The 18,328-nt window shown below is 37.2% G+C and overlaps 1 protein-coding gene across 1 annotated transcript in view; it reads right to left on the bottom strand.

Annotated features, from left to right (window-relative positions):
- The window catches only part of SLC17A5 (solute carrier family 17 member 5), a 91,697-nt gene that overhangs the window by 26,499 nt on the left and 46,870 nt on the right, over positions 1–18,328 (bottom strand). Inside the window, exons 8-9 of the mRNA XM_037844151.1 lie at positions 13,481–13,613; positions 11,944–12,091 (exon numbers count right to left, since the gene is read on the bottom strand). Of these exons, the coding sequence (XP_037700079.1) occupies positions 11,944–12,091; positions 13,481–13,613 (281 nt within the window). The remainder of the gene's footprint in view (positions 1–11,943; positions 12,092–13,480; positions 13,614–18,328) is intronic.

Raw genomic sequence — 18,328 nt, 5'->3', positions numbered from 1 at the left:
GAGAAATTTCCTGCCACTATTCTAGTGGCTTCCTTCTCTGTATCTCAGCTGTAAATAGCTTTCTTTCAGTTAACTGAAACACAAACCAATTTCTTTTTATTCTCATGTAAATCCTTCAGTCTGGAATACCACTCCCTTTTTACCTGGTTAACTTCCTCCTACTCATTTTTTAGGTTTCAGTTAAACATCACTTCCTTCAACAGAACTTCCTTACCTTACTCCCTAAACTACATGATGTTCCCCCTGTTATACTCTCACTTTTTCTTCAAAAAGTCCATTTTCATTTTTGTGATTCTGTCTACCACTCTTTATTAAAAGCTCCAGAGACCAGGGCTTTATCTGTTATGGCTGGCACTTGTTTTCAATAAGTATTTGTTGAAAGAATGCGCCATAATATGCATCACAGTATACAACAATTGTCTATTTTTTGTTTCTTTTCTGAACTATACAAATCTTTCTGCAAGCAGGAGGTGACTCTTATTTTTTGTAGTGTCATGTAGAATGCTAAATGTATAATAGGTTCTCCATAAATGTTTGCTCTTTGAGTGAGGGGACTGGACTAGTCCAGTGCCTCTCACACTTGAACGCGCAGGAGAATCACCTGATGATCTTAAAATGCAAATTCCAGCTTAGCAGGCCTGGGGTGAAGCCTAAAATTCTGCATTTCTATTGGGCTCCCAGGTGATGCTGTTGCCACTGAACCCACATTTTTGAATAGTAAGGAATGAAATGACTCTAAATCCTTCCCAGTTCTAACATTTTTATGATTCTATAATTTATATAACTGAATGATGTAATTTATTTAACTTACTTCAAGTGAAATCCTTCCCAGATTCCATATCTTTAATCAGTAGCATAAAGGAAAAAAAAAATCAGTCCTTTGAGTATTTGCTCTTTTCTTGAATCCCTTTTTGGGTAATCAGGCTTAGTTCCTACTTTGTAAATTTCAAGTATGTGCCTCAAGTGACTGTGCAGCCTTCTTCCTATTATCTCCCAGAGAAATGGCTTCTTACGTCTACTTCTTCAACTTTCAAGAAGTTCTTCATTATTTTAGTTATGTTTGTATCTGATTTTTCAAACTATCACTAAATTTAACAAAGTTTTCTCGAGGTTAATTTGCTTCTCAAATATTCTTCTTTTTTTTCATCAATATACTAAACTCCTTAGGTCAAAACTCACCAAGACATATACTCAATAAACATTTCCTAGATTGTAAGGTTCACAAAATTCTTCCCTCTATTTTAATTTCTTTTATTTTTGACCAAAGTCTCTGGTATATTATAAGTACTTCCAACATTAGACATTTAGTCTTGTGATTAGAACCAGAGACTCATTCATTCAACAAATATTTATTGAGCACATTCTATATGACAGGCACTGTCCTAAGACTTTCATGCATGTTTGAAAACACAACACTATTGCTATATAAGATGAAAGATTTATTCAGTGTTTTCGCCGTAATAGACTTCCTACACACAATATAACAGTTTTATTATTATTATGATTATCAAGGCCTTACGCTTTTAAAACAAATGTAACTCAGTAAACACATTTACATTTAAGAAAAATTTTTATATTTAAGAGATTAATGCAAACTTCTAGTTTAAAAATGAAAATTATATAAAACTGTACAAAGGATAATAATTTTGGACTTGAAAATTTAAATACTGCAAAGACGGTAACTAATAGGTTTAATAAGTAATTGAATCTTTTGTATAATTGGTTTTAATTATACAAAAAAATATGAATGAAACTAATTAACTAAAGAAGGTACCATTTTCTCTGTAAAATGGATGGCTACTTAGTTTAAAACCAACTATTATTCCTACAAATTTGCAATTACTGAGAAAAATATTACTGTTCTTGCCCCTGTCAAATAAGCAACAGTTTCATACTACACTAAAGAATGATGAGACGTGTGGTCTTACACTGTTTAACTTTTGTTGGAATTTTGAACTTTGGGAGGGTTCTTGCAGCCTAGGATTTTCATTAGATTAGCAAGGTATAAATTAGATTGAGGTAAAAATATGATATAGTTATGTATCATTATACCATAATTCTATGAAAGAATTATGTGAAAGCAAATACATATGTGAAGAGTGAATATATACCATATATAACATAATATCCATAGAATGTGACTGAATATTAACATAAGTTTATTGAAATTGTTTTGAGAAAGTACAATGCAGAGAAGGTGAGTGGACAAAATGCCTTAAGCAAAAACCTCATTTAGATACACTATTTCCTTTCTACTCCTGATCTCAGCAAATACTGCACCTTCTACTTCCAACTAAATTTTAACGTTAATATATTTTTAGTTCAAATTCATATTATAAAACTAAATATAAACTTACATAGTATCCTATGGAATTTACTATTATGCAGATACTTTTTACAGCTATTTAAATACAGATACACAAACTCAGCTATGTGACCCCATCAATACTTTAATTAACAGTTGTGGTTATAAAAATGAAATGATAGCTAAACAAGTTTCATATTTCATTTACCAGAAAGCAATACCATTCATTAAAATATACATTTAAAGCTCCATCTTCCACAATAACCTCAAAAAAATCTAGCAATTTGTGAAGAAAGGGGTCACTACACTTCACTCTAAAAGGATTTTAAAGTCTACACTGATATCTTTATAATTCTGTGAAGGACAGGAGAATCACTTTTCAAAACCCCAAGATAAGAAAGTAGAAAAAGAAGTTTAAAATAAAGTCTAGTAGATGATTATTCAACATACAAAAGACATAAAATAAATAATTTGATAAAACTGTAGACTTTTGTTTCTAATAAATCTTGTTAATGAATCTTTGACTATACTCCATGCTTAATATTAATGTCATTTCTAGGTAGTAATTAATACCTGCTTAAAAGAGACAGTAAAACTTAGTAATTAAAACATATGATATTTGCTGGGGATCTTTGATTTCTAAATACCATTCAGCACTAAAAGGAACTAGGGTTCCTTGGAGAAATGCATAATTCCAGGTTGGGACAGGGAAGGTACAAGGGAACCTGAAACACTTGTACCGTCATTAAGGAAGTGTGCCCCCCCTCCAAAAAAAAACAAAACAAAAACAAACAATAGTGGGGTGGCATGTAAAAAAGCCACTGCAGTCATCTTGAAGGGGCTCCCCCTGGCCAAATCTGTGACAATTTGAGCATGAAAATAAATAAAGGCATTAATGGATTATAATCCATTAAATAAAACAGGAATCTTGGAGCCTACACTAATTAACAGTTAGATAAGTAGATAAATGGGGGAGAAGGGAGAATATTCCTTGTAACAGAATGCCAAATAATATATGTGGAGGGAATAGTGAGGTTGTAATATCACCATTTTGAAACCATCATAGTAAAGACTGGTTTGGGCAAATAAAATCAATGGATGCAGAGGCGGGGCAAGATGGCGGACTGGTGAGCTGTATGTTTTAGTTTCTCCTCCAGGAAAGTAGGTAGAAAGCCAGGAACTGTGTGGACTGGACACCACAGAGCAATCTGACTTTGGGCATACTTCATACAACACTCATGAAAACGTGGAACTGCTGAGATCAGCGAAATCTGTAAGTTTTTGCGGACAGGAGACCCGCATCCCTCCCTGCCAGGCTCAGTCCCTGGGAGGAGGGGCTGTCAGCTCCGGGAAGGAGAAGGGAGAACTGCAGTGGCAGCCCTTATCGGAAACTCATTCTACTGATCCAAACTCCAACCATCGATAGACTGAGACCAGACACCAGAGAATCTGAGAGCAGCCAGCCCAGCAGACAGGAGACAGGCATAGAAAAAAAACAACACAAAAAACTCCAAAATAAAAGCGGAGGATTTTTGGAGTTCTGGTGAACATAGAAAGGGGAAGGGCAGAGCTCAGGCCCTGAGGCGCATATGCAAATCCTGAAGAAAAGCTGATCTCTCTGCCCTGTGGACCTTTCTGTAATGGCCCTGGTTGCTTTGTTGCTTAGCATTTCAATAACCCATTAGATCTCTGAGGAGGGCCCTTTTTTTTTTTTTTTTTTAATCCTTTTTTCTTTTTCTAAAACAATTACTCTAAGAAGCCCAATACAGAAAGCTTCAAAGGCTTGTAATTTGGGCAGGTCAAGTCAAGAGCAGAACTAAGAGAGCTCTGAGACAAAAGGCAATAATCCAGTGGCTGAGAAAATTCACTAAACACCACAACTTCCCAAGAAAAGGGGGGTGTCCGCTCACAGCCATCATCCTGGTGGACAGGAAACACTCCTGCCCATCACCAGCCCCATAGCCCAGAGCTGCCCCAGATAACCCAGTGTGACGGAAGTGCTTCAAATAACAGGCACACACCACAAAACTGGGCGTGGACATTAGCCTTCCCTGCAACCTCAGCTGATTGTCCCAGAGTTGGGAAGGTGGAGCAGTGTGAATTAACAAAGCCCCATTCAGCCATCATTTCAGCAGACTGGGAGCCTCCCTACACAGCCCAGCAGCCCAGAACTGTCCTGGGGGGATGGCACTCACCTGTGACATAGCACAGTCATCCCTTAATAGAGGACCCGGGGTGCACAGCCTGGAAGAGGGGCCCACTTGCAAGTCTCAGGAGCCGTACGACAATACCAAGGACTTGTGGGTCAGTGGCAGAGACAAACTGTGGCAGGACTGAACTGAAGGATTAGACTATTGCAGCAGCTTTAAAACTCTAGGATCACCAGGGAGATTTGATTGTTAGGGCCACCCCCCCTCCCTGACTGCCCAGAAACACGCCCCATATACAGGGCAGGCAACACCAACTACACACGCAAGCTTGGTACACCAATTGGACCCCACAAGACTCACTCCCCCACTCACCAAAAAGGCTAAGCAGGGGAGAACTGGCTTGTGGAGAACAGGTGGCTCGTGGACGCCACCTGCTGGTTAGTTAGAGAAAGTGTACTCCACGAAGCTGTAGATCTGATAAATTAGGGATAAGGACTTCAATAGGTCTACAAACCCTAAAAGAACCCTATCAAGTTCAGCAAATGCCATGAGACCAAAAACAACAGAAAATTATAAAGCATATGAAAAAACCAGATGATATGGATAATCCAAGCCCAAGCACCCAAATCAAAATACCAGAAGAGACACAGCACCTAGAGCAGCTACTCAAAGAACTAAAGATGAACAATGAGACCATAGTACGGGAAACAAAGGAAATCAAGAAGACCCTAGAAGAGCATAAAGAAGACATTGCAAGACTAAATAAAAAAATGGATGATCTTATGGAAATTAAAGAAACTGTTGACCAAATTAAAAAGATTCTGGACACTCATAGTACAAGACTAGAGGAAGTTGAACAACGAATCAGTGACCTCGAAGATGACAGAATGGAAAATGAAAGCATAAAAGAAAGAATGGGGAAAAAAATTGAAAAAATCAAAATGGACCTCAGGGATATGATAGATAATATGAAACGTCCGAGTATAAGACTCATTGGTGTCCCAGAAGGGGAAGAAAAGGGTAAAGGTCTAGGAAGAGTACTCAAAGAAATTGTTGGGGAAAACTTCCCAAATCTTCTAAACAACATAAATACACAAATCATAAATGCTCAGCGAACTCCAAATAGAATAAATCCAAATAAACCCACTCCGAGACATATACTGATCACACTGTCAAACACAGAAGAGAAGGAGCAAGTTCTGAAAGCAGCAAGAGAAAAGCAATTCACCACATACAAAGGAAACAGCATAAGACTAAGTAGTGACTACTCAGCAGCCACCATGGAGGCAAGAAGGCAGTGGCACGATATATTTAAAATTCTGAGTGAGAAAAATTTCCAGCCAAGAATACTTTATCCAGCAAAGCTCTCCTTCAAATTTGAGGGAGAGCTTAAATTTTTCACAGACAAACAAATGCTGAGAGAATTTGCTAACAAGAGACCTGCCCAACTGGAGATACTAAAGGGAGCCCTACAGACAGAGAAACAAAGAAAGGACAGAGAGACTTGGAGAAAGGTTCAGTACTAACGAGATTCGGTATGAGTACAATAAAGGATATTAATAGAGAGAGGGGAAAAATATGACAAACATAAACCAAAGGACAGGATGGCTGATTCAAGAAATGCCTTCAAGGTTATAACGTTGAATGTAAATGGATTGAACTCTCCAATTAAAAGATATAGATTCGCAGAATGGATCAAAAAAAATGAACCATCAATATGTTGCATACAAGAGACTCATCTTAGACACAGGGACACAAAGAAACTGAAAGTGAAAGGATGGAAAAAAATATTTCATGCAAGCTACAGCCAAAAGAAAGCAGGTGTAGCAATATTAATCTCAGATAAAATAGACTTCAAATGCAGGGATGTTTTGAGAGACAAAGAAGGCCACTACCTACTAATAAAAGGGGCAATTCAACAAGAAGAAATAACCATCGTAAATGTCTATGCACCCAATCAAGGTGCCACAAAATACATGAGAGAAACACTGGCAAAACTAAAGGAAGCAATTGATGTTTCCACAATAATTGTGGGAGACTTCAACACATCACTCTCTCCTATAGATAGATCAACCAGACAGAGGACCAATAAGGAAATTGAAAACCTAAACAATCTGATAAATGAATTAGATTTAACAGACATATACAGGACATTACATCCCAAATCACCAGGATGCACATACTTTTCTAGTGCTCACGGAACTTTCTCCAGAATAGATCATATGCTGGCACATAAAACAAGCCTCAATAAATTTAAAAAGATTGAAATTATTCAAAGCACATTCTCTGACCACAATGGAATACAATTAGAAGTCAATAACCATCAGAGACTTAGAAAATTCACAAATACCTGGAGGTTAAACAACACACTCCTAAACAATCAGTGGGTTAAAGAAGAAATAGCAAGAGAAATTGCTAAATACATAGAGACGAATGAAAATGAGAACACAACATACCAAAACCTATGGGATGCAGCAAAAGCAGTGCTAAGGGGGAAATTTATAGCACTAAATGCATATATTAAAAAGGAAGAAAGAGCCAAAATCAAAGAACTAATGGATCAACTGAAGAAGCTAGAAAATGAACAGCAAACCAATCCTAAACCAAGTACAAGAAAAGAAATAACAAGGATTAAAGCAGAAATAAATGACATAGAGAACAAAAAACACAATAGAGAGGATAAATGTCACCAAAAGTTGGTTCTTTGAGAAGATCAACAAGATTGACAAGCCCCTAGCTAGACTGACAAAATCAAAAAGAGAGAAGACCCATATAAACAAAATAATGAATGAAAAAGGTGACATAACAGCAGATCCTGAAGAAATTAAAAAAATTATAAGAGGATATTATGAACAACTGTATGGCAACAAACTGGATAATGTAGAAGAAATGGACAATTTCCTGGAAACATATGAACAACCTAGACTGACCAGAGAAGAAATAGAAGACCTCAACCAACCCATCACAAGCAAAGAGATCCAATCAGTCATCAAAAATCTTCCCACAAATAAATGCCCAGGGCCAGATGGCTTCACAGGGGAATTCTACCAAACATTCTAGAAAGAACTGACACCAATCTTACTCAAACTCTTTCAAAACATTGAAGAAAATGGAACACTACCTAACTCATTTTATGAAGCTAACATCAATCTAATACCAAAACCAGGCAAAGATGCTACAAAAAAGGAAAACTACCGGCCAATCTCCCTAATGAATATAGATGCAAAAATCCTCAACAAAATACTTGCAAATCGAATCCAAAGACACATTAAAAAAATCATACACCATGACCAAGTGGGGTTTATTCCAGGCATGCAAGGATGGTTCAACATAAGAAAATCAATCAATGTATTACAACACATTAACAAGTCAAAAGGGAAAAATCAACTGATCATCTCAATAGATGCTGAAAAAGCATTTGACAAAATCCAACATCCCTTTTTGATAAAAACACTTCAAAAGGTAGGAATTGAAGGAAACTTCCTCAACATGATAAAGAGCATATATGAAAAACCCACAGCCAGCATAGTACTCAATGGTGAGAGACTGAAAGCCTTTCCTCTAAGATCAGGAACAAGACAAGGATGCCCGCTATCACCACTGTTATTCAACATTGTGCTGGAAGTGCTAGCCAGGGCAATCTGGCAAGACAAAGAAATAAAAGGCATCCAAATTGGAAAAGAAGAAGTAAAACTGTCATTGTTTGCAGACGATATGATCTTATATCTAGAAAACCCTGAGAAATCGACGATACAGCTACTAGAGCTAATAAACAAATTTAGCAAAGTAGCGGGATACAAGGTTAATGCACATAAGTCAGTAATGTTTCTATATGCTAGAAATGAACAAACTGAAGAGACACTCAAGAAAAAGAGACCATTTTCAATAGCAACTAAAAAAATCAAGTACCTAGGAATAATCTTAACCAAAGATGTAAAAGACCTATACAAAGAAAACTACATAACTCTACTAAAAGAAATAGAAGGGGACCTTAAAAGATGGAAAAATATTCCATGTTCATGGATAGGAAGGCTAAATGTCATTAAGATGTCAATTCTACCCAAACTCATCTACAGATTCAATGCAATCCCAATCAAAATTCCAACAACCTACTTTGCAGACTTGGAAAAGCTAGTTATCAAATTTATTTGGAAAGGGAAGATGCCTCGAATTGCTAAAGACACTCTAAAAAAGAAAAACGAAGTGGGAGGACTTACACTCCCTGACTTTGAAGCTTATTATAAATCCACAGTTGCCAAAACAGCATGGTACTGGCACAAAGATAGACATATAGATCAATGGAATCGAATTGAGAATTCAGAGATAGACCCTCAGATCTATGGCCGACTGATCTTTGATAAGGCCCCCAAAGTCACTGAACTGAGTCATAATGGTCTTTTCAACAAATGGGGCTGGGAGAGTTGGATATCCATATCCAAAAGAATGAAAGAGGACCCCTACCTCACCCCCTACACAAAAATTAACTCAAAATGGACCAAAGATCTCAATATAAAAGAAAGTACCATAAAACTCCTAGAAGATAATGTAGGAAAACATCTTCAAGACCTTGTATTAGGAGGCCACTTCCTAGACTTTACACCCAAAGCACAAGCAACAAAAGAGAAAATAGATAAATGGGAACTCCTCAAGCTTAGAAGTTTCTGCACCTCAAAGGAATTTCTCAAAAAGGTAAAGAGGCAGCCAACTCAATGGGAAAAAATTTTTGGAAACCATGTATCTGACAAAAGACTGATATCTTGCATATACAAAGAAATCCTACAACTCAATGACAATAGTACAGACAGCCCAATTATAAAATGGGCAAAAGATATGAAAAGACAGTTCTCTGAAGAGGAAATACAAATGGCCAAGAAACACATGAAAAAATGTTCAGCTTCACTAGCTATTAGAGAGATGCAAATTAAGACCACAATGAGATACCATCTAACACCGGTTAGAATGGCTGCCATTAAACAAGCAGGAAACTACAAATGCTGGAGGGGATGTGGAGAAATTGGAACTCTTATTCATTGTTGGTGGGACTGTATAATGGTTCAGCCACTCTGGAAGTCAGTCTGGCAGTTCCTTAGAAAACTAGATATAGAGTTACCATTCGATCCAGCGATTGCACTTCTCAGTATATACCCGGAAGGTCGGAAAGCAGTGACACGAACAGATATCTGCACGCCAATGTTCATAGCAGCATTATTCACAATTGCCAAGAGATGGAAGCAACCCAAATGTCCTTCAACAGATGAGTGGATAAATAAAATGTGGTATATACACACGATGGAATACTACGTGGCAGTAAGAAGGAACGATCTCGTGAAACATATGACAACATGGATGAACCTTGAAGACATAATGCTGAGTGAAATAAGCCAGGCACAAAAAGAGAAATATTATATGCTACCACTAATGTGAACTTTGAAAAATGTAAAACAAATGGTTTATAATGTAGAATGTAGGGGAACTAGCAATATAGAGCAATTAAGGAAGGGGGAACAATAATCCAAGAAGAACAGATAAGCTATTTAACGTTCTGGGGATGCCCAGGAATGACTATGGTCTGTTAATTTCTGATGGATATAATAGGAACAAGTTCACAGAAATGTTGCTATATTAGGTAACTTTCTTGGGGTAAAGTAGGAACATGTCGGAAGTTAAGCAGGTATCTTAGGTTAGTTGTCTTTTTCTTACTTCCTTGTTATGGTCTCTTTGAAATGTTCTTTTATTGTATGTTTGTTTTCTTTTTAACTTTTTTTTCATACAGTTGATTTAAAAAAAGAAGGGAAAGTTAAAAAAAAAAAAAGAAAAACAAGGAAAAAAAAAAAATGTAGTGCCCCGTTGAGGAGCCTGTGGAGAATGCAGGGGTATTCGCCTACCCCACCTCCATGGTTGCTAACATGACCACAGACATAGGGGACTGGTGGTTTGATGGGTTGAGCCCTCTACCACAGGTTTTACCCTTGGGAAGACGGTTGCTGCAAAGGAGAGGCTAGGCCTCCCTATGGTTGTGCCTAAGAGCCTCCTCCCGAATGCCTCTTTGTTGCTCAGATGTGGCCCTCTCTCTCTGGCTAAGCCAACTTGAAAGGTGAAATCACTGCCCTCCCCTCTACGTGGGATCAGACACCCAGGGGAGTGAATCTCCCTGGTAATGTGGAATATGACTCCCGGGGAGGAATGTAGACCCGGCATCGTGGGATGGAGAACATCTTCTTGACCCAAAGGGGGATGTGAAAGGAAATGAAATAAGCTTCAGTGGCAGAGAGATTCCAAAAGGAGCCGAGAGGTCACTCTGGTGGGCACTCTTACGCACACTTTAGACAACCCTTTTTAGGTTCCAAAGAATTGGGGTAGCTGGTGGTGGATACCTGAAACTATCAAACTACAACCCAGAACCCATGAATCTCGAAGACAGTTGTATAAAAATGTAGCTTATGAGGGGTGACAATGGGATTGGGAAAGCCATAAGGACCATACTCCACTTTGTCTAGTTTATGGATGGATGAGTAGAAAAATAGGGGAAGGAAACAAACAGACAAAGGTACCCAGTGTTCTTTTTTACTTCAATTGCTCTTTTTCACTCTAATTATTATTCTTGTTATTTTTGTGTGTGTGCTAATGAAGGTGTCAGGGATTGATGTAGGTGATGAATGTACAACTATGTAATGGTACTGTAAACAATCGAAAGTACGATTTGTTTTGTATGACTGCATGGTATGTGAATATATCTCAATAAAATGAAGATTAAAAAAAATCAATGGATGCTAAGTCTAAGGTGGAGAGGGGATTTGGAATTTACACTATCTTCACGATATAATTGAGGGATAGATGCTTAAAAATATTTTCATTGCAAAGTTAGAGTTGAAAACTAAATACTGTATAAAAACTGGGGATGGTGTTCAGAAAAGTAAGCCCCCTCCCCCTTTTTTTAACAGCTGTAAGACTTAAGCCCCCCCACCCTTTCTTAACAGACTATGGTAGAAATAACAGAATATTATAAATCTTAAGCCTCAAAATGCATGGTTCTAAAAGGACAATGATCTTGTACAGAAAGGCACTAAATGCATCATAGTGTTTTAAAAGTGAACAAGGAATGCTTTAAGGATAAAACAAGATAATGTTTGTTCAAGTGATCTGTAAACTATCAAGTGTTACCCACCTGTAACATTATAACAATTAGAAAAATCACTTCGTCTGCTCTTGGATTTCATCCATCCGACTAAATGCCCACAATGTGCCAAGCACTATGGCAAATTCTGAAGATGACAGGACAGAGTCTCTGTCTTCATAGAATTCCTATTCTTGCTAATAATTAGATTACATTGTGTTATTTGATACGCTCCTATGAGAACACTATGGACACAGGTGATGGTAGTTAGGTTTAAATTTAAAAATGACTTCATGCTTTACTTGTTGGGTAAAAACTGAAATATTCTTAAGAATTTAAACTCAATCACAGCAAATCTTTACATTGGTACTCACGAAGGAGCAATATCCAGATGGTTAATGCTAAATCCTGAAGAGCAAAAGCCTCCCAGTGTTGTTGATATGGTTAGGAATGCAACAGCCAAAGAATAATCACATCCTATAAATCCCGTGGCTACCAGGAATACTGAAGGTCCGATCATTCCTGGAATTTAAAAAGTTATAAAAAAGAAGTAACCTTAGCATTGATAGTTGCTTGCATTATCTTAATACAGTGTAAGACTGAAATTTGATATTACTGCCACCTACTGTAGAAACACTGTACTGGGCAGAAGACTCAAATATGCAGAGTTTCACAAAAAATAACTGCTGGAAAAGATATACACGAAATGTGACTAACATAAAAGTAACAGGAAAATCGCACTATGCAATATTATTAAATATACGTGTGACCAGGAGACAGCTAAAGTTCTACAGTGTTGGAGAGAAGAGCAAGAAGAGAATAACTGAAAGATGTAGTTTTGGAGAGAATATGAGTTAAAATTCACGTAACTAAAGAACACAAACTAAGTAATAGATTGTGTTGGACAAAGTAACAAAAACATGCCATTTCAGTTTTAACAACTGAGAACACTAATAAAATGCACAGTATATTACAGGCAGTTAAGCATGAAATACAAGTAACATAGGAAGGGGAATTAATGAGTGGGCTGTCAGTTTTCCTCTGTCCACAGCAGTGCTGTCCAATAATTTTCTGTAATGGTGGGAATGTTATATATATGTAGTGAAACAGAGGAACTGTTTTTTTTTTTTAGTTCAGTTAATTTAAATTTAAATAGCCACATATGGCTAATGGCTACAATATTGGATAAAACAGGTCCACAGGAAGCCAAAAAAAAGAGAAAATTGGATTGAATCAATGGGATTTGTTTCACTTGCAGATGTGGAAAAATTTCTTAAGCGTCAAAGTAACTAAGCAATAGAACAGTTCAGCATTTCCAGTGCTAAGAACTAAGCTAAAACAGGGTCCTTTTACAATGTCATTACCGAACTATAGCCATTAATGACTTCTAGGGTTTCTAGTCACTGGAGACCTTTAAGAAATTGAATAACGGTCCCAGATAGTTTTATAATTTGTATTTCTGAAAGCAGAGTTGAAAAACATGATTATTTAAGGTTCCTTTGAGTTCTTTGGTCTATAGCTCCTCATTTGATATAATGATTTTAGTAAATATTTTTGGAATAATATTTAAAATGTATTCACTTTAGAAGAGGGGAGGAGGCTTAAAAATATTATTTTCATTGTAAATTTAGAGCTAAAAACTAAATGATGTATAAAAACTGGGGATGTTGTCCAGAAAAGTAAGCCATTTTTTTTTTAAAGTTGTTTGAAGATAATAGGATATTATAAATCTTCATCCTCAAAATGCATGGTTCAAAAAGGACAACAATCTTGTACAGAAAGGCAATAAATGCATCATAGTGTTTTAAATGTGAACAAAATAAATGATCAATATTATCATTTTTATTTTGCTTTGCATTATAAACATTTAAATAATTGTAAACCAAACAAAACCTGATTCAATTCACTTACCCATAATGCTAAACATTCTGCGAACAAACAGTGTTGAAAAATTCCATTTTGCCCTTAAATTGTCAGCAGCTTGACCAGACAGGATCATACATAACCAACCGCCGAAATAAGGCACTGCAGATAAAAATCCATTCTGAAGGAATAAAAAGATACTGGATTAATCATGGTGGGAGGAAAAAAAAACAACAACACACACATAAACACACAACTCACAGCCAACATCACCACTCTACAGCAAAGGAAATACATGGTAATTTCCTGTTAAAGAACCTAGGCTGTGTTTTATTTATCTTTAAAAGATCAGTGCCAATTAAAACCAGAATTCAAAGAAACTTTATTAAGGCTCAAAGTGCATTACACACACACATACACTTAATTATCTTTTTAAACAGAATCTGGGAATCATTATTGATGATTTCTTCTCCCTCATCTCAATCTCCAATTATAAAGCACTCTCTGTTATATGGCTTTTAAAAAAAAGCCTAATCATCCTGCCCTCCATCCTATTCCCAGGTCTTACTCATCTCTTGCCTGGACTACTACAACAGCCTCTGAATCCTGCCTAGATCTTCTCATTACTAATAACTTCAAACTTCACTATTTCGATTGCATGCTTCCCACTCTCTAATTACCATTTCCTATCTTTCCAGCTCATTCTCTCTATACCTGCCCCCAGTGGGTCTTCCAATCCACTGATCCTAATATCTTCTCATCTCCCTCATCTCTTTGTTGCTCTCACTCCACTCCTTAGCCAATATCGTTCCATGGTCAATCATTATAGCCACACCTATACAAAGGCCCTGGCTTCCTTGCTCTTCTCTCACTTTATCTTACTTCCCTAGTAAAACCATTGCCACGGTTAAACCCAACTCTTGTGCTTCCCTCTTGGAAGGGAGCAGAGAAAAATACAACGCCCCCTTGTCTTCCTGTAGATTCATAACCAGGAACCTCAAGTGGGCCTCAATGTTGCCAGGCAATTACAGTGTCCTTGGCTCACTAGTGACTCACCCACCTAGATGAATATTTCACATTATTCATTTGCCTCAAACCCTCAACACCTCCTTCTTAGGGGTTAATCCAGGTTTTGTGGGGCCTGAAGTTTATACACTTTTGGGGACCCTCTTCAAGAAAAAGAGTGCAGAATTATAAATACACAATTAGAAACAAAAGCAAATATTTAGAAGGAAAAAGGGAACGAACAAATTACAAATTTTATAAAGCTATTAAATATTACAAATATAGGCAAAATCCAGAAAAACACTTTTATTAACTTAACACTTGACATACCTGAATACTTTTTCTCCTGTATTTCTGATTCTTAAAAAATTACACAACATGAACCTGAAATTAAGTTTTTTTTTTTTTTTTTAATCATCATTTTATTGAGATATATTCACATACCACGCAGTCATACAAAACAAATTGTACTTTCGATTGTTTACAGTACCATTACATAGTTGTACATTCATCACCTAAATCAATCCCTGACACCTTCATTAGCACACACACAAAAATAACAATAATAATAATTAGAGTGAAAAAGAGCAATTGAAGTAAAAAAGAACACTGGGTACCTTTGTCTGTTTGTTTCCTTCCCCTACTTTTCTACACATCCATCCATAAACTAGACAAAGTGGTGTTTGGTCCTTATGGCTTTCCCAATCCCATTGTCACCCCTCATAGGCTACATTTTTATACAACTGTCTTCGAGATTCATGGGTTCTGGGTTGTAGTTTGATAGTTTCAGGTATCCACCACCAGCTACCCCAATTCTTTAGAACCTAAAAAGGGTTGTCTAAAGTGTGCATAAGAGTGCCCACCAGAGTGACCTCTCGGCTCCTTTTGGAATCTCTCTGCCACTGAAGCTTATTTCATTTCCTTTCACATCCGCCTTTTGGTCAAGAAGATGTTCTCCGTCCCACGGTGCCAGGTCTACATTCCTCCCTGGGAGTCATATTCCACGTTGCCAGGGAGATTCACTTCCCTGGGTGTCTGATCCCACGTAGGGGGGAGGGCAGTGATTTCACCTTTCAAGTTGGCTTAGCCAGAGAGAGAGGGCCACATCTGAGCAACAAAGAGGCATTCAGGAGGAGACTCTTAGGCACAAATACAGGGAGGCCTAGCCTCTCCTTTGCAGCAACCGTCTTCCCAAGGGTAAAACTTATGGTAGAGGGCTCAACCCATCAAACCACCAGTCCCCTATGTCTGTGGTCATGTTAGCAACCATGGAGGTGGGGTAGGCGAATACCCCTGCATTCTCCACAGGCTCCTCAAGGGGGCACTACATCTTTTTTTTTTTTTTTTTTTTTCCCTTGTTTGTCTTTTTTCTTTTTTTTTTTTTTTTTTTTTTTTAACTTTCCCTTCTTTTTTCAAATCACCTGTATGAAAAAAAAAGTTAAAAAGAAAACAAACATACAATAAAAGAGCATTTCAAAGAGACCATAGCAAGGGAGTAAGAAAAAGACAACTAACCTAAGATAACTGCTTAACTTCCAACATGTTCCTACTTTACCCCAAGAAAGTTACATAATATAGCAACATTTCAGTGAACTTGTTCCTACTACAACCATCAGAAATTAACAGACCATAGTCATTTCTGGGCATCCCCAGAACGTTAAATAGCTTATCTGTTCTTCCTGGATTATTGTTCCCCCTTCCTTAATTGCTCTCTACTGCTAGTTCTCCTACATTCTACATTATAAACCATTTGTTTTACATTTTTCAAAGTTCACATTAGTGGTAGCATATAATATTTCTCTTTTTGTGCCTGGCTTATTTCGCTCAGCATTATGTCTTCAAGGTTCATCCATGTTGTCATATGTTTCACCAGATCGTTCCTTCTTACTGCCGCGTAGTATTCCATCGTGTGTATATACCACATTTTATTTATCCACTCATCTGTTGAAGGACATTTGGGTTGTTTCCATCTCTTGGCAATTGTGAATAATGCTGCTATGAACATTGGCGTGCAGATATCTGTTCGTGTCACTGCTTTCCGATCTTCCGGGTATATACCGAGGAGTGCAATCGCTGGATCGAATGGTAGCTCTATATCTAGTTTTCTAAGGAACTGCCAGACTGACTTCCAGAGTGGCTGAACCATTATACAGTCCCACCAACAATGAATAAGAGTTCCAATTTCTCCACATCCCCTCCAGCATTTGTAGTTTCCTGTTTGTTTAATGGCAGCCATTCTAACCGGTGTTAGATGGTATCTCATTGTGGTCTTAATTTGCATCTCTCTAATAGCTAGTGAAGCTGAACATTTTTTCATGTGTTTCTTGGTCATTTGTATTTCCTCTTCAGAGAACTGTCTTTTCATATCTTTTGCCCATTTTATAATTGGGCTGTCTGTACTATTGTCATTGAGTTGTAGGATTTCTTTGTATATGCAAGATATCAGTCTTTTGTCAGATACATGGTTTCCAAAAATTTTTTCCCATTGAGTTGGCTGCCTCTTTACCTTTTTGAGAAATTCCTTTGAGGTGCAGAAACTTCTAAGCTTGAGGAGTTCCCATTTATCTATTTTCTCTTTTGTTGCTTGTGCTTTGGGTGTAAAGTCTAGGAAGTGGCCTCCTAATACAAGGTCTTGAAGATGTTTTCCTACATTATCTTCTAGGAGTTTTATGGTACTTTCTTTTATATTGAGATCTTTGGTCCATTTTGAGTTAGTTTTTGTGTAGGGGGTGAGGTAGGGGTCCTCTTTCATTCTTTTGGATATGGATATCCAACTCTCCCAGCCCCATTTGTTGAAAAGACCATTATGGCTCAGTTCGGTGACTTTGGGGGCCTTATCAAAGATCAGTCGGCCATAGATCTGAGGGTCTATCTCTGAATTCTCAATTCGATTCCATTGATCTATATGTCTATCTTTGTGCCAGTACCATGCTGTCTTGGCAACTGTGGCTTTATAATAAGCTTCAAAGTCAGGGAGTGTAAGTCCTCCCACTTCGTTTTTCTTTTTTAGAGTGTCTTTAGCAATTCGAGGCATCTTCCCTTTCCAAATAAATTTGATAACTAGCTTTTCCAAGTCTGCAAAGTAGGTTGTTGGAATTTTGATTGGGATTGCATTGAATCTGTAGATGAGTTTGGGTAGAATTGACATCTTAATGACATTTAGCCTTCCTATCCATGAACATGGAATATTTTTCCATCTTTTAAGGTCCCCTTCTATTTCTTTTAGTAGAGTTATGTAGTTTTCTTTGTATAGGTCTTTTACATCTTTGGTTAAGTTGATTCCTAGGTACTTGATTTTTTTAGTTGCTATTGAAAATGGTATCTTTTTCTTGAGTGTCTCTTCAGTTTGTTCATTTCTAGCATATAGAAACATTACTGACTTATGTGCATTAATCTTGTATCCCGCTACTTTGCTAAATTTGTTTATTAGCTCTAGTAGGTGTATCGTTGATTTCTCAGGGTTTTCTAGATATAAGATCATATCATCTGCAAACAATGACAGTTTTACTTCTTCTTTTCCAATTTGGATGCCTTTTATTTCTTTGTCTTGCCGGATTGCCCTGGCTAGCACTTCCAGCACAATGTTGAATAACAGTGGTGACAGCGGGCATCCTTGTCTTGTTCCTGATCTTAGAGGGAGGGCTTTCAGTCTCTCACCATTGAGTACTATGCTGGCTGTGGGTTTTTCATATATGCTCTTTATCATGTTGAGGAAGTTTCCTTCAATTCCTACCTTTTGAAGTGTTTTTATCAAAAAGGGATGTTGGATTTTGTCAAATGCTTTTTCAGCATCTATTGAGATGATCAATTGATTTTTTCCTTTCGAGTTTTTAATGTGTTGTAATACACTGATTGTTTTTCTGATGTTGAACCATCCTTGCATGCCTGGAA

This window comes from Choloepus didactylus, chromosome 7 (genome assembly GCF_015220235.1).
Source record: "Choloepus didactylus isolate mChoDid1 chromosome 7, mChoDid1.pri, whole genome shotgun sequence".
NCBI classification, from domain to species: domain Eukaryota; kingdom Metazoa; phylum Chordata; class Mammalia; order Pilosa; family Megalonychidae; genus Choloepus; species Choloepus didactylus.
Note: the sequence above shows the minus strand (reverse complement) of the source record. Positions and strands in the feature narration are given on the sequence as shown.